The 25,100-nt window shown below is 46.9% G+C and overlaps 1 protein-coding gene across 1 annotated transcript in view; it reads right to left on the bottom strand.

The window, feature by feature from the left end:
* Nucleotides 1-25,100, bottom strand: part of AP4E1 (adaptor related protein complex 4 subunit epsilon 1) — a 246,052-nt gene that overhangs the window by 96,778 nt on the left and 124,174 nt on the right. Inside the window, exon 15 of the mRNA XM_069222475.1 lies at nucleotides 24,847-24,961. Coding sequence (XP_069078576.1) covers nucleotides 24,847-24,961 — 115 coding nt within the window. The remainder of the gene's footprint in view (nucleotides 1-24,846; nucleotides 24,962-25,100) is intronic.

The raw sequence follows: 25,100 nt of genomic DNA, 5'->3' as shown, positions 1-25,100 counted from the left end.
CAAGTCTAGGTTAAAGAAGAGTGGACCTACCTCCAGAGCTACAGACTTTGGAGCTGGGGTAAAAGGTTGAGTCTCAGCGCAAATCACTTAGGCCCTCATTATGACATTGGCGGTAAATCCCGCCACGATGACGGCCGCCAACATACTACCACGGTGGCGAATATCCGTTCTCCATTTTATAACACACACACACCAATCCGACAGAATACTGCCACATACACAAATCAGCCAGTCCAAAGGTCAGTGCTAAGGTGTCAGTACCAACACCCATACCGTTACGCCAACAAAACAACGCCCACTACATCATGACCCACGAATCACTACGGTGGACATTCAACGGCGGTAAACCATTAGCGGTACACACCAGCGCGCTTAGAACGGACACCCAAATACTAACCTGCACAACACTGGCCAATACCAAAAACACACACCTGACACTCATAGACACACACCACACCTACCCACAGCACTATAAAACACACACCCATATTACCCACGACCCTTTATGAATACAAATTATTGCCACCAGACTGACACCAAGACCACTGGGACAACTAGACACACACACCACATACACCCATAAATCCTCCACCTCCTCCCCCACAGTTCACAGCATGGGAGGAGCACGTCTTGGAAATCCTGCATCCTGAGGGACTCACTGGGGTTGCCGGAGGACTGGACACTGGTGAGTCAACATTTACTACTTATCACCCCCCCCATACCTGTATGCCATCACACAATTCCTCACCCTCACTCCCATCACTCCACTTAATCACACACACTGCACCAACACATATGACTAACCACAATGCCCAGCCCTGCATGCTATACCAATGCATGGACAGCCCTCCCCGCCCTGCATGGACACCCATCAAAAAAGCATGCACAGCATAGGGGAACTAACAGTCCCACAATACTTCACCATACACAAACACAGGTGGCAGGGAACCAGCAACGATAGAGGGGTAGCTAGGAATGTACAATATGTCACATGCATGAAGTATAATGCACCACTTACATCCCCGCAGGTGCTCCAGCCAATATCAGCAGAGAGGAGGAGACAAGACAAACCAGTCCCCCAACAGAAGATGCCCCCATGGAGGACAGTAACTCTGGACTTCAGGATCTGGATCAACAACCTGGACCATCAGGAACCACTGTCGGTCACCCCAGCCCACTCACAGTCCACCATAGAACCTCCCCTATCAGTATCCAACACCACAGCACCCACCCAGCATCCTCACACCTCTGTCCCAGGACATGTCCATCAGAAATGTGCCCACCTGTACAAGGACCCCAGTCCACACCTCACAACCAAGACAATCAGGGACCTGGGGATCAGTGGCAGTGGGCCCATCGTTCAGGGGATAGGGGCAGAGGGAAACTGGGACACTAGGAGGACCACTGTGCACCACGGGGAGGACAGGCCCAGGGAACCGACTCTCCAGGAGGCACTCACTAAGATCCTGGGTGCCTACCAACATACCAGGACACGATGGGTCAGATCCTTGAAAACATTCAGGAGAACAAGCGGCTGCAGGAGGAACACCATCAGTAGATCAGGGAGGACTTGCAGGCTCTCAACACCACCATGATCTCCATAGCAGAGGTGCTGGCAGACATCCACAACATCATGAGGGAATGGACAGCACACCAGCGGGCCCCTACCACTAGCTAGTCTACTGACCAGCCCACCACAGGGGCATCGCCAGTCTCCTCCTCCTCCTCCTCCTGCAGAAAAGGCACATGCCGTCTGAGGGCTAGGTTGTGCAACATGCAGCATGCCACTACTATCTGGCAGACCTTCCCGGGTGAGTAGCACAGGGATCCACCTGTCAGATGGAGGCACCTGAACCTGGCCTTCAGGAGGCAGAAGGTCCTTTCAATTATTCTTCTGGTTCGCCCATGTGCCTCATTATAACAGTTCTCAGCCTCTGTCTTGGCATCCCTCACAGGGGTCAGGAGCCACGAAAGGTTTGGGTAGCCAGAGTCATCTGCAACTAGTGAGGGACAAACTCTAGCCTTACACAATCCTATGGGGATAACATCTCAAGGCATACACTGACATATAGTGGGTGGGGTCTCTGTCTCACCTATTAGCCACACCCTGTGCCTCTTTAGTTGGCACATCAAATTTGGGATGCTGCTATTCCCCAGGACAAAAGCGTCATGCACCGACCCAGGATACTTGGCTGTGATGTGGGAGATGTACTGGTCAGCCAGGCACAACATCTGCACATTCAGTAAGTGGAAACTCTACCGATTCCTGAACACCTGTTTGTTCATTCTGGCAGGGGGACTAACACAATATGTGTACAGTTAATCGCCCCAATAATATTGGGGATATGGCCCATTGCATAGAATCCTGCCTTAACAGTGGCCAAATCCTCCATGTGGGGGAAAGCAATGTAGTTGAACATGTGTTTCACCAGGGCAGACAGAACCCCTGCCTGCACGATTGAGAACATTGGTTGTGACATTCCTGCTGCCAAGCCCACTGTCACTTGGAAAGAACCAGGTGCCAGGAAATGGAGCACTGATAGCACTTGCACAAGAAGGGGGATCCCAGTGAGATGACGGATAGCAGATATCAGGTCAGGTTCCAATTGGGCACAGAAGCTCAGTGATTGTGGCCCTGAACAGTCTATAGGTGAGTATAATGTGCCTGTCCTCCAGCGCAGCCAAGTCCACAAGGGGGCTGTACACAGGGGTTTGTCTCCTCCTCCTATTCATCTGCAGCAGTAGGTATCTAAGGGACACAAGAGTGAGTAGGCTGTCACAATTTGAACAACAGAACCACCACCTCAGTGTACGTACAGCATCAATGTGATGGGAAAGTGGAAATGGTAATGTATGTGCTTTTTTAGGCAGTGACGAAGTTATGGTTTATCTGATCGTTGTCTACCACCATGAAATGGTGACCACCCGTTCTGTATCTGGGGACAGGTGAAAGTGAGGTAACTCCGCCCACGTTAGGCATTGTGGCCGAAGGCAGTCTTGCACCATTGTGCAATTCCCCATTGGATAATATGGGGCTCTATGGAGTACATGGCCAATGGGGACCTGCGTCAGTGCTGACAGTATACACCGCCGCAGACGTGACCGCCATTTTATATTCAAATCCTCACTTGTTTCCTGACTTTCCACAGAACGACACCACACTGTGTGGGCTGCTGTGACCTCTTTCTGGAACCTACCAAGGCCCGTGTGACAGGGGAAAGGGCCCCTGCCTTCACTTCGGAGGAGTTGGAGCGACTGGTGGATGAGGCCCTACCCCAGTATGGACTGCTGTATGGGCCTCCAGACCAACAGGTGAGTACACCATCGGCACGATGCACGTGGGAGTGATGCATGAGGATGTGTGTGCAAGCATCGTGTCATCGGGGGGGATGTCAGGTGGTAGTGTACATGGTGGACACCAGACGATGTTTGTGCCAATGGTGATGGAAACGGGATTGGTGGGCCATATGTGTGATAGGCTGGTCTGTGTGGTTAATGGTGTCCTCCTGTCTGTGTTCCATCTGCAGGTCAGCGCCCATCAGAAGAAGGGATTGTGGTGTGCCATCGCCAAGGACTTGCGGACCCTGGGGGTCTACAGCAGGCGGAGCACCCACTGCAGGAAACGGTGGGAAGACCGAGGAGGCCCAGCTTGGGATGGCCTTCCAACGAGGAGGGGTGCCTGCTGGAACCTGACCCCTCTAATGGCCCGCATACTGGCAGTGGCCTACCCAGACCTGGATGGGCGCTTGGAGGCATCACAGTAGCCACACCGGGGTGAGTACAGTGGGCATTACTACAATAATTGGTAGGTGGCATGGGATCCGAATGCTGCATGTGAGTTAGTGGGTGCCTCTTAATGCCGGCCAGAAACTGCAGCGTGATACAGCTCAAAGGGAATGGGTGTATGGTAAATGAAGGTAACCTAGCTTGTTTGCATTCCATGTCAGTCAGGGCTTAGTGGGTCCCAGGAGGGGTGCAGTTGGTGGTGTTTGGCCCTCATCTTGCTGTGGCATCCAGCCAAATCAATGGCAGTGCAATATATAGTGCTCAATCCTGATCCCTGTGTGTGACGGTGCTGTGTATGCCAACTGTGGTGTTGGTGCTGTAATTGACCCAGTGTTCCCTTTCTCTCTCTCCCCCCTTTTTTCTTCTGTCATCCTGTCCATGTGTGCATTAGCATCATCTGGCAGAGGAGCAGGGGCACCGGAGATGGAGGGAGCTGCATCCCACAGGACGCAGGGGGCAGAGTCCACCAACGCTGAAGGAACCAGTGGGACGGAGGGCGAAGGGAGCACCACGGCGGAGACAGGAAGTGACAACACAGACATAGAGACCTCCTGCGATGGAAGCAGACACCTCAGTGACCACCCCAGGTACAGCCACCACCCCCCGTACCAGCACTGCCCTCCCAGTAGCCCCTCAGCGAGTTGCCCGGGGCTGCTCACCCAGGAGGGTGAGCATCTCCTTCGCCCCAGGCACCTCAGGCCCTGCCCCAGCGAGCCCTGCTGCCCTGAGTGAGGAGGCTATTGACCCCCTGAGATCCATCTCTTTAGGGAAGTCAACCATTGTGCATGCCCTCTAGGGGTTGACATCCCAGATGCAGCAATGCAGTGCATTCCTCAAGGGCATCCACAGTGGACTGGCGGCCCAACAGAGATTGATTCAGGTTCTAGCCTCCTCTCCGAGGGCAGCCATTGTCCATGTCCCTCCAACTACCACTTCCCAGTCCCAGTCTCCCCAACTATTCCCATGCACACATACAGACGAGTATGCACACAAGACATCACACAAGAGTGGCACAGTGAAAAACAGGCACCACACTTCAGCCCACAAGCGTACACGCAAATACCAGACAGTCACACACACAACCACATCCACTGCCTCCACTGTCTCCACCTCCTCCTTCTTCTGCTCCTCCTCCACCTCCCTCAGTCATGTCCACACTCACAACTGCATGCACTGCTTCAGCATTCACTGCCAGCATCACCACACTAAACAGCACACACACCTCACTTGCAGGTACCTCCACAACACCCATCCACGTGCCCCCTGTGTCCTCTCCCACCCGGTCTGTCCTCCCTACCTCCTAAAGGACACAAACGCAGGCACTCAGACACCCAACAGCCATCCACCTCACATCAGCACACTGCCCATGCACCTGCATCCAAGTCCAGAAAACGTACTCCTCCAACAACAACTCCCTCAACCTCCACTCCCATCCCTCCTCCCTCATCCCGCCCCACTGTCCCTAAGTAACTTTTCCTTGCCCAACTTGACCTCTTCCTTTTCATTCCCTCCCCCCATTCTGCCTGTAAGAGAAGGGTGCCAACGACCCAGCCCAGCACCTCAGCTTAACAGTCCACGGGACAGTGGAGGAACCTCCTAGTAGTGGAGGCAAGACAGTGAAGGATCCCACTCCACCAGCCAGGAAGGGGAAGGATCCCACTCCAACAGCCAGCACAGGGAAGAAGACCTCACCTCCTGCCACAAAAGTGAAGCCCTCACCTCCAGCTGCCACACAGCAGCCCTCGCCTCCAACAGAGGCTGCCCAGGAGGCACCTTCTACAGCTGAGACACAGCAGCCCTCAACTCCTGCAGAAGCTGCCAAGTAGGCACCTTCCACAGCTGAGACACAGCAGCCCTCACCTCCGGCAGAGGCTACCCAGGAGGCACCTTTTACAGCTGAGACACAGCAGCCCTCATTTCTAGCAGAGGCTGGCAGGGTATCACCACCAGTGGTCACGGAGCCCTCAACTCCAGCTGAGAAAGTACAGCCCTCTCCTCCAGCAGCAGACATGTAGGCCACTCTCCAGGGACTGCTGTGCAAGGAGCCCCCTCCAGAAGCAGTGGGTGAGTTCCCCAACTGAGAGACAGAGACCTTGCACTCCCCAGCAAAGGAAAATGGGCGTGGAGCCCCCTCCAGAAGCAGTGGGCGAGTCCCCCACCTGACAGACTGTTACCTTGCACTTCCCAGCAAAGGAAAATGGGCATGGCACCCCCCTCCAGAACCAGTGGGCGAGTTCACGACTTTAAGCTGAGGTGCCCCCTACTCCTATTCCCCCTGAGGTGCCTGCCCACTTCAATCATGATGCTCCTGCACAGTTCTATGAGGATGTCGTCAGAAAACGAGTTGGCCCTTGGACTGTGCCCATGTGAGCATTTAGTACTTTGGACTTGGCATTGGCCCTTTGTGGACAATTGTACATATCTGGTTCATGTGGTGGCTTTTCCCTTGCTAATACATTTTCAGTACTTCCAAAATCTACTCCTTGTTTTATTATGCCATGTGTCATGTGCCATTGGTTTACAACCGCAGATGGTTGTGTGTCTGGTGTGTGTGTGTCTGGTGTGTGTGTCACTCTCCTTTTCCTCCATCCCTCCCTTTTGTGTTAGGCGGCTGTACTCACCGTTGTCATCTTCGTCAGCAATGGTGTTCCAGGTGAAGCATAGCGTTGAAAAGCATTGGGAAGACTTGCCAGTTCCGGTTCCCTGGCGGCGTTGTTCTTCTCTGTGTCTCTGATGGTAAGTCTTTGCTCTTCTGTGCAGTGTGTCTGCCAGGCTTTTGATGGCGTTGATTCCTCCCTGGAAATCGTGGTGGGTTGCAAGGTAATGATATGGTGGGCAGTACCTTGTTTTCCGTCTGACTGTTGTTGGCTACCGCTGTGGTGAGTGGTGTTAACGCCCTGGCGGATGGTGTGGTACATTGGCTGTCTATGGGAGTTATCACAGCCATGGTCATAATTTGGCGGTAATTACCGCCAGCCTGTTGGTGGAATTACTGCCACTTTATCACTCACTGTCAATGTCATAATGACCACCTTAATCGCCCTGTGTCTACAAAAAAAATAATGATGTGTCTCAGTGTAATTTAACTGGTGTTCATGTAAAGCCCGACAATACTCAATCACGCTATCTTAAAAAAAAAAAAAAAGGGGGGGGGCGGGTGGTTAAGAAAGTTTCCACAGTGGCAATAACACCTCAAGGAGGTAGACAAAACCAAAAAAACGTGATTTGCTGTCACAGAACGATCTTGATTACGAACTTAAAAATGTAGCTCCATCAACCAACAAGATGATCTTAGCACGAGTGAAATATGTGCAAGCAGGGAAACTTTAGAAAAATAGTGTGTAAATAAGGAAACTATAAGAAGTTAGGTAAAGGTGCGATTTAATAATAAAAGTGAAATATCCATGCCTGCTTCCAGGCAAGGAATCATTCCTTCCGATACATCAGCAACAGCACGGTTTCAATGCGTGCAGCCAGGGTAAGTAAACAAACAAAACGTGCGATGAAATAAGGAAGACATACAGACATAAGTTTAAAGGAGTGGGATCTCAGCCTTAACCTTATGAATGAAGTATCAGTCATAAAAACGGATAAAAGCGGATGAGACTGAGTAATTGGACCTCGGGATACTAATAAGGAAGAAACATCCCAAAAAAGAGGCTACAATTAATAGAAATGAAAGAAAAGAAAAGTGACAAGCACACAGACAAATAGGAATTGAAGGCGGGATGTAAGTCCTTTTTAAGATATATTGAATCGAATAGATTTCACAAGCACAGCGCTGTGCAGGCGAAACCTAAAAACCATCAAATGCCACTTTTACCACTGCCCTGGTTTTCAGGTGAATTCCTGGTTAAATAAAAGCAGGACTGGTGTGCTAGTGTTCACATTGTTTCGGCCAATGTCTCGATTTCACAGCACATCAAATTGGTGTTTTCCCAGTGTTTTAAGGGGTGGTAGAAGACCCTGTGGTGCGGGTGGGGCCCTCGGGCATACCCATACTGGAGTGGCCTCCCTCAGCCCCTACTCCTGTGAATGTGGCTGACCCCTAAGCACATATCGCAGGAAACCCCCCCCCCTCCCTCCTGTCTTTCTAATCTTATCATGCAAGCATGGCACATGCTAGAATTATAAAAAGACTTATTCGTGAAAGGTACAATTAATCACGTAATATGTCAGTGCATACTGCTTCTACGTGCTCAGTGGCAGCGACTGAAATGTAAACTCTCGAGGGCACAAAATGGCTCAAGATGTGCTGCAATGTGTATGCAAACCGTGCTCACAATACAAGTTTTAAATCATCAGTTCCAAGTTGCTTAATTGCAGGACATAAAGTAAAAGGGGAAAAAAAGATTTTTCTATACACGGGCAATAGCTTTGAGCAAATTCGCTCAAAGCAATTTGTGTTATTTGTAGCCATAGACTGTACGGATTCGTCGGCAACACATAATTAGCACTGTGAGGGTAATGCAATCGTAGCATGTCTGTTATTATCTTCACATTTGCTTGTTTTAAGACTGAAATCATATTGCATCCTAATCAAAAAGGATAGTAATGCGCAATTTTGTTTCATTGCACATTTTCTCTGCATTCCCTCACTAAACAGCAAAGCAAGCTAATTCTATTGACTTAGGCTCTGCCAATCAAATATACTTTCAATGAAGTTCAATTGCTTAGCTCGCAGAGACCGGCTTGGGTGCATCAAACGTATGGCCCAACAAAAGCACCATTGTCCGCATGTCTTCCTTAGCAGAAAAATCCATCATTCACAGCTGTGGTCCTCAAAATATTAGCTTGCAATAAGCATTGGCAGAGTTAATGTAACTGGCTTTAACGTGATAATACGTGTACGCACATAGCATATTTCCTGCGAGTGACCAGCCCTGTAATAGATAAATCCACGCTGATAAGAATGAATATGCCTTTATACGAGTAACGGATAACGCCCACGACATGCAGCGACCAGCAGGTCTGAGCTCAAACAGGCAATTGTCCGATTCACTTGGAATCCACACCGGTGATCCAGACCGCATGCACGCGGGTACAAGTGAATATAAACATTCATACAAATATAAACAGCGCAAGGGCCACTCACGGCAAACTGTATACATCACAATACTACAAGCGCGTCCTTGCAGCACCATGTTCTGTTACTAAGCGTGCTGAGTGAGCAGCACATGCCTGCAGTACCACATTTTGTTACTAGGTGTGCTGAGGGTTAACAATAAAAGCCTGGAGTGGAACAGCCTGTTACTAGGAACCTCTAGATTTAAAAAGAGCAACTGCAATTCATGGCAAAAGTGTAACTGTGATATAACTTTTGAAACATTTTGAAAAATAAGGCAGCGCTTACATTAGCAAAAAATTAAGAAGGACCAGAATGTAACATACATCTGAAGACGCAGGAGAGTTAGAGCAGCCTCCACAACCAGTGACACTGTGGACGGTCTACGACAGAACATACAACCAGAATAAGGACCACAATGGCACATAGAGCTGAACTTAAAACAAGTGGCATAAAAAGATGTCAATAAAAAACTCACCCGGGGCACAAAGGATGGTGCATATAACCGGGAAAACAGAAGCAGGACAATTACGGCACATACAATCTATGTGGCGGGTTTGATCACAATGGAAAAAAACAGCCCATATAACCTTGGGTTCGAAAAGGGAGCCAGAGCCTGAATAAAAAAAATTACGCTGCTCATTTAGAAAAATATGTAAATGATGATTAATATTTCGGACGTCTGATTAGTTTTTAAGTGGTATTCTTTCATACTGAAAAAAAATCTAAAAAAAATACGTTACTTTAAATAGAGCATTTGATATACGTATTTAAATCGACCATACATCTGAGTAAGCATTTGCTAATAATGCATAATCTGTTGATTAAAATTTGGTGAATGCTGATCCCATCTTGAAACAAGGTCTCTGCTACATGCTGAAAACTATGAACTTCACATATTGCATATGAAGGATTTCCAATGAGGTAGAATGACAGATCAAAAGGAGAATACAGTGACGTGCGAGAGGTTTACTCCTCTGAAGCCCTCTTCATGCATATTTGTTGTAGAAGAGTAGCAATAAAACAGTATCAGAAGGTATGCTGTTGTTGTAAGCCAGTTCCAAGACAGTGAGCAATACCTCAAGAACCACAGGATGATACTTGGTATACTGAATTTAAAAAAGCAAGGCTGCAACCTATTTATATCACCAAGACTGAATTAATAATTTCTACGAAAGTACAGTATATTGAAAGAAGCACAATGGTGCATATAACCAACAAGATAAAATAAGGACAAAATGGTACATAAAACTTGCCACATTAGACTGCAGGTGCAAAAAGAACAGCTGATGGACAGAATGCTGAACGTTCACCCCAGTCACAGATCTGGGCCTAAATCAATCGTTTTTGTGCTTGCCACGCCATTCCAGTTTGGACCCCGCCATATGAAAATCAGTCTTGATCCTGGTTTCCATGGAAACAGTCTATCCCGAACCACCAGGTCAGGTCTTCCCTGGACTGAAAACTAGCATCCTGGGACCGGTTTTGGGATATGACCCCTCATCAGCCAGGCTAGATTGAATCTGGTGGCACAGAGAGGGGTCAGACTGGATCTGGAAGTTTTCAAACAGCACTACTCTGCACTAGTAGGTGGCGTAGTTTGGCTCTGCGTCAGCGGAGCCGGAGGTGATGTGTGGTACCTATGTAGGTGCTATCCTAGCGCAGTTCCTTTTCGCGTCTTTCCACATCAGGAACGAGGAGCCACTGTGAGGACTTACAAATTATGTGAATTTCTAATGCTCTTAGAAAGGTGATCATCACACTACAATCAGATCATAGAGTGGGGAGAATGAGAGGGTCGGTAAGGAATGCTGCAGCTAGATAGACTCTGTACCAGATAAAGTGCTACTGAAAGTAACTAACTTGTCCACCTGATAAACACTTCAAGCTGCTGATTCCTTACCTTAGAACAGATACCCAAGCAATAACTTCCTGAAGGTGGGTCTGTGAAACCTACTTAAACCACAAAGTCCAGCAGGACCGAATGGCAAAGTGACCATCACAATGGATCAGACAGTCAAGGCAATAGTGCTTGATAAACGTGTGTAAAGTAAAACACTCTGCTGCCTGACAGATGTTCAGGATAGGAACTCCACGAGCTAACGCAGCGGTCACAACTTTGGCTCTCGTGGAATGAGCACGCAAGCACTCGGGGTTGCTTCTTGGCCAATGTGTAGCTGACCTTTGTGCAGAGCACTACCCATCTTGAGATGTTCTGTTTCAGCACAGCCTCCCCTTTCTTGGCCCAGACATTCCCGTGTAGAGTTAATCCTCCACCCAGAACTGTCTTGTTCGATCAAGATAGAACAACAACACTCTTTGTGGGTCCAGATGGTGGAGTCTCTCCTTATGTTTTGTAGGATGAGGCGAAGCAAAATAGGTAGGTAAAATGATGTTCTGGCCTACAAGGAAAGGAGTCAAAACCTTTGGAAAGAAGGAGGCACGTGTCTAGAGTACCAAATTGTCCAGATAGAAAGTGGTATAAGGAGGGTGCACAGAGAGTGCCTGCAATCCGCTGACCCTCCTGGCCGATGTGATGGCCATTAAAAGGTAGTCTTGATGGTTAGCAACCTGAGAGGGCAATTATGGAGCAGCTCAAACGGAGAACACATAAAAAAAGCCAGACACGGATTTAAATCCCATTGGGGCATGATAAATGGCCTGGGAGAAAACATGAGTTGGAGACCTAGTGACAATGGGTGACTTGAATTAAGACAGTTGGACTGGCTACCACAAAAATGACGAAATGGATGAAAGTCAGCACTTGACAGTGCTCAGAATGAAGCCCTGCTGGGTCAGAGAATGAACAAATAGCAGAACTTAGGAAAGGGGTGCTGTAGGAAAGTACCATTTTGCCTGGCATGTTACACCCATTTTTTACTTATATGTAAGTTTGTTTTTGCCTGTGTCACTGGGATCCTGCTAGCCAGGACCCCAGTGCTCATAACTGTGGCCTGTATGTGTTTCCTGTGTGGTGCCTAACTGTATCACTGATGCTCTGCTAACCAGAACCTCAGTGTTTATGCTCTCTCTCCTTTTAAAATTGTCACTGCAGGCTAGTGACTATTTTCTCCAATTCTTATTGGCATACTGGAACACCCTTATAATTCGCTAGTATATGGTACCTAGGTACCCAGGGTATTGGGGTTCCAGGAGACTCCTATGGGCTGCAGCATTTCTTTTGCCACCCATAGGGAGCTCAGACATTTCTTACACAGGACTGCCACTGCAGCCTGAGTGAAATAACGTCCACGTTATTTCACAGCCATTTTACACTGCACTTAAGTAACTTATAAGTCACCTATATGCCTAACCCTCACTTGGTGAAGGTTAGGTGCAAAGTTACTAAGGGTGAGAGCACCCTGGCACTAGCCAAGGTGCCCCCACATTGTTCAGGGCAATTTCCCCAGACTTTGTGAGTGCGGGGACACCATTACACGCATGAACTACATATAGGTCAATACCTATGTGTAGCTTCACAATGGTAAATCCGAACATGGCCATGTAACATGTCTAAGATCATGGAATTGTCCCCCCCAAGCCAAATCTGGTATTGGAGTGCCAATCCCATGCATCCCCGGGGCTCCAGCATTGCCCCCGGGAACTGCCAAACTAGCTCTCTGGGGTTTTCTCTGCAGCTACTGCTGCTGCCAACCCTCAGACAGGTTTCTGCCCTCCTGGGGTCTGGGCAGCCCAGTCCCAGGAAGGCAGAACAAAAGACTTCCTCTGAGAGAGGGTGTTACACCCTCTCCCTTTGGAAATAGGTGTTAAGGGCTGGGGAGGAGTAGCCTCCCCCAGCCTCTAGAAATGCTTTGAAGGGCACAGATGGTGCCCTCCTTGCAAAAGCCAGTCTATACCGGTTCAGGGAGCCCCCAGCCCCTGCTCTGGCGCAAAACTGTACAAAGGAAAGGGGAGTGACCACTCCCCTGTCCATCACCACCCCAGGGGTGGTACCAAGACCTCCTCCAGTGTGTCCCAGACCTCTGCCATCTTGAATGCAGAGGTGTGAGGGCACAATGGAGACCTCTGAGTGGCCAGTGCCAGCAGGTGATGTCAGAGACCCCTCCTGATAGGCTCTTACCAGGTTAAGTAGCCAATCCTCCTCTGAGGGCTATTTAGGGTCTCTCCTGTGGGTTTCTCTTCAGATAACGAATGCAAGAGCTCACCAGAGTTCCTCTGCACTTCTCTCTTCAACTTCTGCCAAGGATCGACCGCTGACTGCTCCAGGATGCCTGCAAAACCATAACAAAGTAGCAAGACGAATACCAGCAACATTGTAGCACCTAATCCTGCTGGCTTTCTCAACTGTTTCCTGGTGGTGCATGCTCTGAGGGCTGTCTGCCTTCACCCTGCAGTGGAAGCCAAGAAGAAATCTCCAGTGGGTCGACGGAATCTTCCCCCTGCTAACGCAGGCACCAAACTTCTGCATCACCGGCCCTCTGGGTCCCCTCTCATCTTGACGAGCGTGGTCCCTGGAACACAGGCGCTGGATCCAAGTGACCCCAACAGTCCAGTGGTCCTTCTGTCCAAATCTGGTGGAGGTAAGTCCTTGCCTCCCCACGTCAGACAGTAATCCTGTGCACTGCGTGATCTGCAGCTGCTAGGGCTTCTGTGCACGTTTGCAAGACTTACTTTGTGCACAGCACAGCCCAGGTCCCCAGCACTCCGTCCTGCATTGCCCAACTCGCTGAGTTGACATCCGTCTTCATGTTGTTGTTGTGTTGAGACAACAACCATGCTCAGATTTCTTGAACGCCTGTTCAAGTGCTTCTGCGGGTGCTGCCTGCTTCTGCGTGGGCTCTCTCTGTTGCTGAGCGCTCCCTCTGTCTCCTCCTCCAAGGGGCGACCTCCTGGTCCTTCCTGGGCCATGGCAGCACCCAAAATCATCAACCGCGACTCTTGCAGCTAGCAAGGCTTGTTTGCAGTCTTTCTGCATGGAAACAACTCTGCATCTTCCAGCACACCGTGGGACATCTTCTGACCAACGGAGAAGTTCCTGGCACCTTCCGTTATTGCAGAATCTTCGTCTTCTTCCACCCGGAGGCAGCCCTTTTGCACCTTCATCCGGGGTTTAGTGGGCTCCTGCCCCCCCCGGACACTTATGTGACTCTTGAACTTGGTCCCCTTCCTTTACAGGTCCCCAGGTCCAGGAATCCGTCTTCAGTGCTTTGCAGTCAGTTGTTGTCTTTGCAGAATCCCCTATCTCGACTTTACTGTCTTTCTGGGGGTAGTAGGGTAACTTTACTCGTACTTCTCAGGGTCTTGGGGTGGGGTATGTTGGACACCCTTAGTGTTTTCTTACACTTCCAGCGACCCTCTACACACTACACTAGGCCTGGGGTCCATTCGTATTCACATTCCACTGTTGGAGTATATGGTTTGTGTTGCCCCTAGGCCTATTGTCTCCTATTGCATTCTATTGTGTTCTACAGTGTTTGCACTACTTTTCTAAGTGTTTTACTTACCTGATTTCAGTTTGTGTGTATATTTTGTGTATTTTACTTACCTCCTAAGGGAGTATATTCTCTGAGATACTTTTGGCATATTGGCACTAAAATAAAGTACCTTTATTTTTAGTAACTCTGAGTATTGCGTTTCTTATCATATAGTGCTATATGATACAAGTGGTATAGTAGGAGCTTTGCAGGTCTCCTAGTTCAGCCTAAGCTGCTCTGCTATAGCTACCTCTAGCAGCCTAAGCTGCTAGAACACTACTAATCTACTAATAAGGGATAACTGGACCTGGCACAAGGTGTAAGTACCATCAGGTACCCACTATAAGCCAGGCCAGCCTCCTACATGTGCAGACAGAGATATGCCTGGATGCACATCACATCATATATCTGTTCCATCTGCAGGCGTAAGCTGTTTTAGTGCAGGGACGCTGAGCTATCAAAATAGCATCACAGACTTCAAGAGGAAGGTCAAAGTCTGTCAACTGTTGCTGCTCAATCTCCATGCATGAAGGTGGAGGATGTGTTGGTTCAGGTGCAGAACCCTCCCCTGTTGCTGCAACAGAAGATCCTCCTGAAGAGGCACTCTGACAGGAGGACCGATGCTCATGCTCAACTACTCAGGATCCCATATTCTCTGTGTCAATATGGAATCACAAGAATTACATGGCCCTGTTGTTCCTGATCTTCTTGAGAACTCTGGGTAGGAGTGGTATTGCCAGAAAGGCATACAGGAGGCCAGAGCTCCACTCCAGACATAAATAGTATCCAAGCGAGAGCCGTCTTTGAAACTCCAGTACATAGAACTGCTGACACTGCACATTCTTACTGGTGGCAAATAGATCCAACGAAGGCTCTCCCCATTCTTGAAAGAAACCTTGTGCCACCTCCGGATGGAGACGTAATTTGTGATCCGCTAGGTATAGATGGCTGAGTTTGGCTGCCTTGGCATTCAGAGAACCTACCAAGTGTTGAACCTCTATGGAAATGCCCTGGCATTCCAGCAATGTCCAGAGGCACAGGGCCTCTTAACAAAGGGTCCATAGCCCTAACCTACCCTGTTTGTTGCAGTACGACATGGCAGTGGTGTTGTCTGTAAGCACCTGCACCAGCCTTCCCATTATCAAGGCAAGAAAGGCTTTCAATACCAATACCGGCAAGCAGAGGTACTGCTTGAAAAATTCCAGATTCTGTCCGATGCTTGGGTAATATTCTATCTGTGACTAGAAGCCCCTATCAGATATTCTCGATCTTCAGCAGAACTCGAGACAGGAGAGGTAGTGATGAGAAGACATACTAGAGTTCTTTGTTCTATTCCAGCTGTAATGGGCCTCACAACCAGTGTTCCTGCAGAAACTCCAGTGTGCAAAATTGTTTTCACTGAGCATTCTTACCACTAGCGAAAAATATCTAGTCAGGGATGGAAAACACCCTACGCTACCGCAGTAGGTAGGTGCCACACATGACCTTCTCAATGATGTTTGCTCAGTTCTTCCACTCTGGCAGTCAGGGACCCTCCAAATTTGTTGGCAAGTAGAAAAATTACTTGGTGCTCCAGCCACCTCGAGAGAGACAAAACCTCCTGCCACACAATTCAGGAGCCTACTTCGCCCTGTTTGTTGTAGTAAAATATGGTGGTGGTGTGTGTTAGAAATGGGGTCTTTGGTTGGCATTCAGGTTACCCCCTGTCCAAGCAAGGACCCTCACTATAGTCAGGGTAAAAGAGAATCACCCTCAGCTTACCTCTGCTTACCCCCTTGGTAGCTTGGCACGAGCAGTAGGCTTAACTTCAGAGTGCTAGGTGTAAAGTATTTGTACCAACACACACAGTAATTCAATGAAAACGCTACAAAATGACACAACCCAGGTTTAGAAAAATAGAAAATATTTGTCTAAACAAAGCAAGACCAAAACGACAAAAATCAATAATACACAAGTCAAGTTAAAAATTAAAAAGCAAAAAAGAGTCTTCATGTAGTTTTAAACACACACTAACACTGTTAGCATGAAAATGTACCTTGGGTGCGTCAAAAATAACCCCGCATGGGAGAGTGTGCGCCAAAAAGGGCTTGTGATGCGTCTATTTCACTCACGAGCAAGACCTTGCGTTGTTTCTCCTTTTGTCGGGTTGGGCGTGTTGTTTCTTCTCTCCGTAGGAGAGCGATGCATCGATCCGGTCAGCACTCTCGGATCCGGGCAGGCCTTGTGTTGTTTTTACACGCCCATCGGTGTTTGCGTCAGAAATCCAACCGCACAATGATCCGGAAACCACGCAGCGCGTGTTGCGATCTCCCAGCTTCCGTCAGCGATGCTGCGCTTCGTTTCTCCAGCTCAGTGCGTCGATTCTTTGGCCGCGTTGCAGGCGAACGTCGATTTTCAGCTACGAAGCCTGTGGCGCATTGTTTCTTCAGCCGAAGATCAGAGTCACGTCGATATTTTCCCCGCACGGCGTTCTGTGCGTGGATTTCTTCCTCTTAGGCTGCCAGCTTCTCCTTTCAAGGTCCCAGGAAATGGATGGGCACCACAGGGCAGAGTAGGAGTGTCTCCAGAGACTCCAGATGCTGGCAGAGAGAAGTCTTTGCTGTCCCTGAGACTTCAAACAACAGGAGGCAAGCTCTAAATCAAGCCTTTGGAGATCTTCACAAGATGGAAGGCACACAAAGTCCAGTCTGTGCCCTCTTACTCTGGCAGAAGCAGCAACTGCAGGATAGCTCCACAAAGCACAGTCACAGGCAGGGCAGCTCTTCTTCCTCAGATCTTCAGCTCTTCTCCAGGCAGAGGTTCCTCTTGGTTTCCAGAAGTGCCCTTCTTATACCCAATTTCCCCTTTGAAGTAGACCTACTTCAAAGCAAAGTCTCTTTTGAATGTGAAATCCTGCCTTGCCCAGGCCAGACCCCAGATACTCATCAGGGGGTTGGAGACTGCATTGTGTGAGGGCAGGCACAGCCCTTTCAGGTGTGAGTGACCACTTCTCCCCTCCCTCTTAGCACACAGATGGCTCATCAGGATATGCAGGCTACACCCCGGCTCCCTCTGTGTCACTGTCTTGTGTGAGGTGCAACCAGCCCAACTGTCAAACTGACCCAGACAGGGAATCCACAAACAGGCAGAGTCACAGAAATGGTTTAAGCAAGAAAATGCTCACTTTCCAAAAGTGGCATTTTCAAACACACAATCTTAAAATCAACTTTACTAAAAGATGTATTTTTAAATTGTGAGCTCAGAGACCCCCAAACCTCACATGTTCATCCGCTCCCAAAGGGAATCTACACTTTAATCAGATTTAAAGGTAGCCCCCATGTTAACCTATGAGAGGGACAGGCCTTGCAACAGTGAAAAACGAATGTAGCAATATTTCACTGTCAGGACATATAAAACACATTAGTATATGTCCTACCTTAACCATACACTGCACCCTGCCCTTGGTGCTACCTATGAGCCTACCTTAGGGGTGTCTAACATATAGGAAAACAGAAGGTTTAGGCCTGGCAAGTGGGTACACTTGCCAAGTCGAATTTACAGTTAAAACTGCAGACACAGACACTGCAATGGCAGGTCTGAGACATGATTACAGGGCTTCTTAAGTGGGTGGCACAACCAGTGATGCAGGCCCACTAGTAGCATTTAATTTGCAGGCCCTGGGCACCTCTAGCGCACTATACTAGGGACTTACTAATAAATCAAATATGCCAGTCGTGGATAAGCCAATTAGATACACATTTTGCAAAGGATCACTTGCACTTTAGCATTGGTTAGCAGCGGTAAAGTGCTGAGAGTAATAAAAACAGCAAAATCAGAGTCCAGCTCACACCAACAACCTGGGAAACAGAGGCAAAAAGTTAAGGGAGACCACGCCAAGGATGAACAGTCTAACAGTGTGTCAGTAAGAACATGAACCAGCCTCATCTTGATGGGCAGAAGAAAGGTGTTCTTGATTTTGGCGACATACAGCTTTGCCTCCCAGGTTCGAATCACTTTTAGGTGTATTTGTGCATGTATATCACTCATATTCGAGTTGTGTCCAGTGTCCAGGGCAACAAAGACGGGCATGCAGGCCTGTGACCAACTTTGGATCCCTGCAGTTGCTGCATGGCTTGAGTCCTGTTATTTTCAGCAGGGACATCGTTCCCAAGCACACAGTGCAAAAAGTTTTGAAGTCCTCGAAAAACCAACAAAGACAGGAGCAGAGCTCCGCATCTGTGTCAGAAGGCACAGGAAAAATAGCAACTGACGTCAACATGCAGGGGTGGCACTTATATGCGGCTCCGCTCCATCACCTCTGAGGTGGGTATGAGGCCCCACAATGACAACCCAGTGCCACACTCAAGCACTACTATAAAATTCTCTGGATCTAGTCTGGTGTCTGTGGGAGGTTCTAAGGTGAGGAATAAGCAATTAGAAGTATCTGTTAGAAATAATATTTTCCAACATTACTCTTGGAAAACCAACCCCATGATCTGCGACGTAGGGTTGTGAACAGAAATGTGTCAATTCTCTTGCACATCCATCTCAAACTGCTATACTTTTACGTAAATAGGAGTATAACATGAACTATTGATACATTATCAAATTATAAGAAAGCACATATTAACCTCAAGGATGTAACTCAATAGGTGTTAATTGAACCACTACATTTTTACGAATAAACCTGAAAATCTGCACTGGGTTTGTATTTTTTAACCAGAATTTATGACTCGGATGCTAACTGAAGGAACCACAAGGATTTAAAGAGCTTGAGGCATACACATTCTCAGAGAAATATGCAATAACGTTTTACACCACTAGAGAGCAGCTACAAAGCACATAAGAATCTGATTCACTAAAAACTCTGAAGTATATTTTAAAATGTTGGAAGAGCGTGATTTAGGTGTGCACCCTGCTCAGAAACTAAACGTGATCACGATGTCATAACTATTATGATCTTAGCGCCAAGATTAAAAGCACCTACGCAGTAATGATAAAATCCCCATTGATGAACCAGTGTTTCTTCCAGTAATGCATACTTGCCTACAATTTGTAACTAAGAATTAAAAAAAAAAGGTAGGCATAATGATTACATTGCTGGTAATTACATCACCTGGAGCCCAGCTACAGCAAAGCCCATCTCTCCAGCATGTGCACGTGACTGCTGACTGTGCGCCAAAGTGTGACTTCACTTTCAGTACGTGAGACTGTGCTCTAAGGTGTGAAGTGAAGCTCACACTCAGTAACTGAGATGGTGCTCCACATTGAGAGACTCATAAGCAAAGAGTGAGGCGCCAATCCTAAAAGTTGAGACTCACATGCAGGGATTGAGTTTTTGCTCCCCAGTCAGGCTCACAAACAACGTGCAAGACTGTGTTCGAAGTAAGGCTGTTCCAGCAAATGACTGTTCCACATTGTAAAACGCACAATGTGAGAACCTCTACCAAGCAAAGAGGCTGAGTTTCACTAAGTAAACTCTCGGACACTCTTTGTGAGACTGTGCATAAAGGCATGAGGTAAACATTCAAAGACCATAGGATTAACCATGAGTGAGGAATAATGCATTTCGAAGTGGGGGGTCTACTAAAACCAACGGATTAACGTGGGAGAGTCTTTGGACTCCAGGAAAGTCCGGTGGCAAGGAATTTGCTTACTAGCTTCGAGTCTATGTAGTAACAAACGGCCCCTTCCTCTGACAGAAGACACTGGGGGCTGTGCCAGGAGGTGCAAGTGAAACATTAAGGGAGAAGAGAGAAGGGTTTACAGGTAGGAACAATGCCCTGGGACAGAAGTACAGTGGTTCAGTCTCAGTGCAGGTGGGATTTGACACCTTGCTCAATTCACTATCATTAGCTGGAACCGGTGCACGTGAAGATGCTTGGGCTTCAGACGATAAACGCCCTTGTTCAATTTAATTATTAAGCGGTCCACAAGAAACCTTTATTTTCTGCATGTTAAATATGGGCAAGCAGAAGCTGGGCTAGCTGACTCCCCCTCTCCTAGCTGTCCTTTCATTTCTTAAGACATTTCTAGTTTCCCTTTCCAGAAACCTGTTCAGTATCTAACCAATGACTGCCTGCTCTGGCACTGTTTTTGTGCTTTTCAATGTACAAGGAGCAGAGAAAAGCTGAGGCTTCCTATAGCCTCACGGAAAGCCATAGTATAGTAGGTTCAAAATGGAAGCCTTTTTTTAGGGTCGAGCCTGCGTTGCATGCGCATGCGTATCGCAGCGAGACGCTTTAGTATTTAGAAAAGGGCTCAGAGCCCTGTCAACTTCATGTCAGTGTTTTTTATTGGTTCGTGGGCTTGCCTAATAAAATCTGCTTGCTTTCATTAGTCGAAGGCACGCATACGTCATGCCTTTTCCGGTGGCTAGCCCTCCTCGAGCGCAGCGACCAAGTACAGAAAACATGCGAGGCTCGCTGTTTTCCATCGGGCTCGTGGACTTCTTTTTCTCTAATTTACGAGCGCGAACTCGCTTGGCAGAAGTCGAGCGCTTTACATAGTTCATTTCACTTTTTCGGGTTTCGTACATAAATGCACTTTTGCCCGATAGGTGAAAAGTCGGGTTAGGAGTTTACAACGCGATCAGCTCTAACATGAGCAAACGCTTGTAATAAACGCCCGCTGCCTTAATGGAGGATCAAACAGAGCTGTGGAGGTGATATAATCTATTGTCTTTTGGGCTCTTTCCATGGCGGCCACTTTAAATATGCAGCGGCAGCAGAATGTATCACAAGGGTTGACATTTTATAACAGCAGTTTATAAATGTTACTGGCAAGTATTGCCTGTAAATCACCGGGCTCATTCCTCCGCTGCTTTTATTACTCTAAATCCAACCACCGATAAACTGCGTGCCGCTTTACTCGAAATGCATTTAAATTTTTTTGATTCTGCAGAGTTGGGCAGAGCAAATGCAACGTAAAGGTTCGCGCCCTTATTTGCTGCTCAGGTTTTTCATAAACAGAATTGGACGCGTTAATTTGAAACTGACTGGTGGCTGCACTTCCTGCTAAATGGTTTACCACGGACATGCCCCGTAAATTGAGCAGTTGTCTTCCTATTTCCGTAACTCAGTGCACATTCTGTTGCCTATAACAACGTAGTTTTGGCGGGTCGTTGTTTTTGCTTCTCTGTGTTGACAGGTAAAGGCAGGGCTCTCACAGCGCCATCCTACAATACATTCAAATGGATTCTCGGGGCTGCTCAGCTTTTAGCACCTACATTTATGCATTAGTCTGTGATTAAAACAGCGACTGCAGTGTAACTGCAAAACAATAAATCACATTGTGGCGGATTTACCAACCTCTCCCCCAAACCTCACAGTCGTGTTTCCTTTTCTTTACACAAAACAGTCTGTTTAAAATCGTTCAAGAGCCCAGTAGAATCTCTATAAATTGTATTAAAGAAAAAAGTGAAGCCATAAGCGAGTAGATGCATTGCCACGTCACTTATAACGAGAGAGGTGTTTTTATTTGCGATATTTGTTATCGGACCTGCAATCAAAGGCAATTCTTTATTTATTGAAGCCAGTGGCATAACGCAAAATGATGACGCACCCTTGACCCAGTAGATGTGAAAATATTCATTGGTCTCTGGCTGAATGAGGGGCCGTAGAAAAATTAGGGGGACCCTGAAGGGTTGGGGGGCTTCGGGCACCAAGGAGCTGCACGTGTCTTCGTTACGCCCCTAACTGAAACTCTGAAAGCACTACATGAGTTACCATCAGGGTTGGATTGGGGCCACAAATAGGCCCGGGTAGTCAAAAAAAAGTGGCCAACATTCGCAGATCCCAACCTTTTGCAAAACACTGTTTAGTTAGGGGCATGGACCTAATGTTCGTAAGCATTTGCAGCACTAAAAGTATTTTAAACCTTATAGGGCCTGTAACAAAATTATTCCACATTATTCTCTTGGGTGTTCTTGGAATATTTCTCACCCTGAGAGTCCTCTTCATCCTCAGGCCTTTTACACTCATGGCTTTTTAGATATGTGCAGTACTTTTATACTACTTAAGAGGGGTCCTGTAGTATAGTGTGCAGAAACAGGCAAAAGGCGCATCGTTCCTTTTTTAGGGTTGAGCCTGCGTCGCATGCGCTTGCGCATGCGTTTCAAAGGCGATGCGCTTTAGTAATTATAAAGGGCTCAGAGCCCTGTCCACATCATGTCAGTGTCTGTCATTGGCTTGTGGGCTTGCCTGTTAGAATCTGCTTGATTTCATTAGTGGAAGGCATGCACATGTCATGCCTTTTCCGGTGGATAGCCCTCCTCGAGCGCATCGACCAAGTACAGAAAACATGCGAGGCTCGCTGTTTTCTGTCTGGCTCGTGAACTACTTTTTCTCTATTTTCCCAGCACGATCTCGCTTGGCAGAAGTCGAGCGCTTTACAAAATTCGGCCCTGTTACACAGTTAATTGCACTTTTTCGGGTTAGGTACATAAATGCACTTTTGCCGATAGGTTTCATTACCAGTGAAAAGTCGGGTTAGGAGTTTACAACGCTCTCCGCTCTAACACGAGCAAACGCGAGACCCGTTGCATTGCAAATGCTTGTCTATATTGTATACGGCAGTGGTGAGAGGAGTAACTTCTGTAGAGTACTATAATGCATGGGATTTTGCAATCCACGTATAAAACAGTCGCTTATGTCGTTCTAATCAGTGACTTGTGACACACCCAGTCAACCATGTCAGAACTCAACTGTAATAATTTATTACAGTTTAGTTCTGACGTCACAATGCCTGTTGCCAGAGCCAGCAGTCATGGGGAAAGGCAGGTTAGATCACAGAGCATAATTATAGCAAGTGTCTAAGGAATAAAACAAACCATTGCTTTTCTTTTTTTCTGCTCGGTTTCTGTGGTTGTACAGTGATAACATGAAGGGAGATATTTTCAACAGCTAGTGCACCTACGTTTTTAAAAAAAACGACCATTGGAATATCTTCCTGCAACAAATGTCTCACAGTTTTTTGATGTATTTCGTTTTGCACTAGAGATTCTATTTTTATTATTCATGTTTGCAAATGTGCTCTCTCTTTTATATGAAACAGCTATATACTAAAGAGTTAAGTGGTATGTGGGAAAGGCCACGGTGTGACCATGTATGAGAAGCGATTAAGTATCCACTGCCGTACATAATAAGGGTATTCCAAGTCACTGAGGAATTCCATAACCATGAAGAGGAACAAGGCCGAAAGCCAAGTTCCTTTATCAGGTTATGGAACTCCAAGGTCAATATCAGGGTGCAATATGATTATAATCTACAGCAGGGGGTTCTTTATCCCATAAATATCAAATGGGAGACTGAAATTCCTGTGTAAAAAGCATATCTCTAATTTCGGTATTGCAGGTGACGTAACATCTCTAGCCGACTGGGTGAATGAAATGACGTAGCTGCCCAACTGCTGTAAGATATTATAGTTGAATTGTGGCGTCATAATTCCTCCTGACAGAACCAAAAGCCAAGGGGAAAGCCCGTTAACGAGGCATAATTGCACCTACAACTTAAACAATATGAAAACTGGCACTCTCGTCCTATAATCTGTTTTTCTAAAGAAAATCACGATGAGCAGAAAGGAAATATTTATGGGACTATGTTGTTAACCTGCTCACTAACGGTAATCAGAGGAAAACTAGAATCCTTCTTCCTTTGTCTACTCATGAAGGCATAGCGCTTTTTAAATCCGACTTACACGGACTCAAATATAATTTTTCTAACAAATAACAACATGCTTTTTGATGTGTTTGATTCCAAACTAAATTACACTTTTTTTCTTCATGTGTGCAACCATGTTACCCCTTTCATGTGCAACGCCCTCTGCTGTATAGTATAAGTATACTGCAAGTCACCACAGAGTTACATGACCTTATGGAAGAATGTACCAAAAGGCTAACTTCCTTTGTAAGGCCAGAGAACTCCTGTTTGACCTGTAATATACAACAGCGGAGTAATTTATCTCATATATTATTTAGTTCACCAGCACCTAGATGTTATTCATTTTGTGGGTTATGCCTAACAAATAAAATAAATAAAAAATGAATGCAAGACATGCCGAGGACCAACGACTGATAAGGAGCACACTACAAAGAAATGTAGCAAAACAAAGGGTATCATAAATTATAAATCTACCTAGAATCATATTGCACATACAACTGAAAGGGCAAAGGAGAACAATTAAAATGGCAAAAAGCTAACTATTAGGACTGAATGCTAATGAAAACATTAAGACCAAGGAATTCAGTCTGCAAAGAGGAAACCAATATATTTATTTTTAAAAACAAGCTAATAAGCAGAAATTGTCAAGGAGTAGCAAACAGGACTAAGGGGTCCGATGAAAACAAAACAAAATCCTGATGTTTGGTAGTAGTGAAGAGCTTTATGTGGTCTTTTTGCGGTGAATAATGCATTTATAAGCTCGAGCACTTTTAATTTTAGATCCCAGGTACTGTCTGCTACTAGAGGGCTGTAAAAGACTGGATCTCTGTAGACTGTATGATGGCAGAGTTAAGGCAAACACGAAAAGGCTAAAAATACTTGATCTTTTACATTTATTAAAATGTACCCTTATTAAAATTACCTTTTTCTTGGCAGAGCTTTTCCTCTTGTCGCTGGTGGTGAGGCTTGTAAGGTGCAGCACCACAATTTAGAGCTTCTGCCACAAACTCATCGAGGAAAGACAATGAAGCATCTACCTAGGTTAAGATCAGATAGTGGGGATTGTATTAAAAGCAACTACTACAGGAGGCTTCCACATTAATAAACAAGGTATGGATGTAAGGGTAAAGGGTTTTTAGGTACATTTCTGTCCTCTGAAGCTTCAGGGCTCCGAAG

Source organism: Pleurodeles waltl, chromosome 3_1 (genome assembly GCF_031143425.1).
Source record: "Pleurodeles waltl isolate 20211129_DDA chromosome 3_1, aPleWal1.hap1.20221129, whole genome shotgun sequence".
NCBI classification, from domain to species: domain Eukaryota; kingdom Metazoa; phylum Chordata; class Amphibia; order Caudata; family Salamandridae; genus Pleurodeles; species Pleurodeles waltl.
This window is presented reverse-complemented; position numbering and strand designations above follow the sequence as displayed.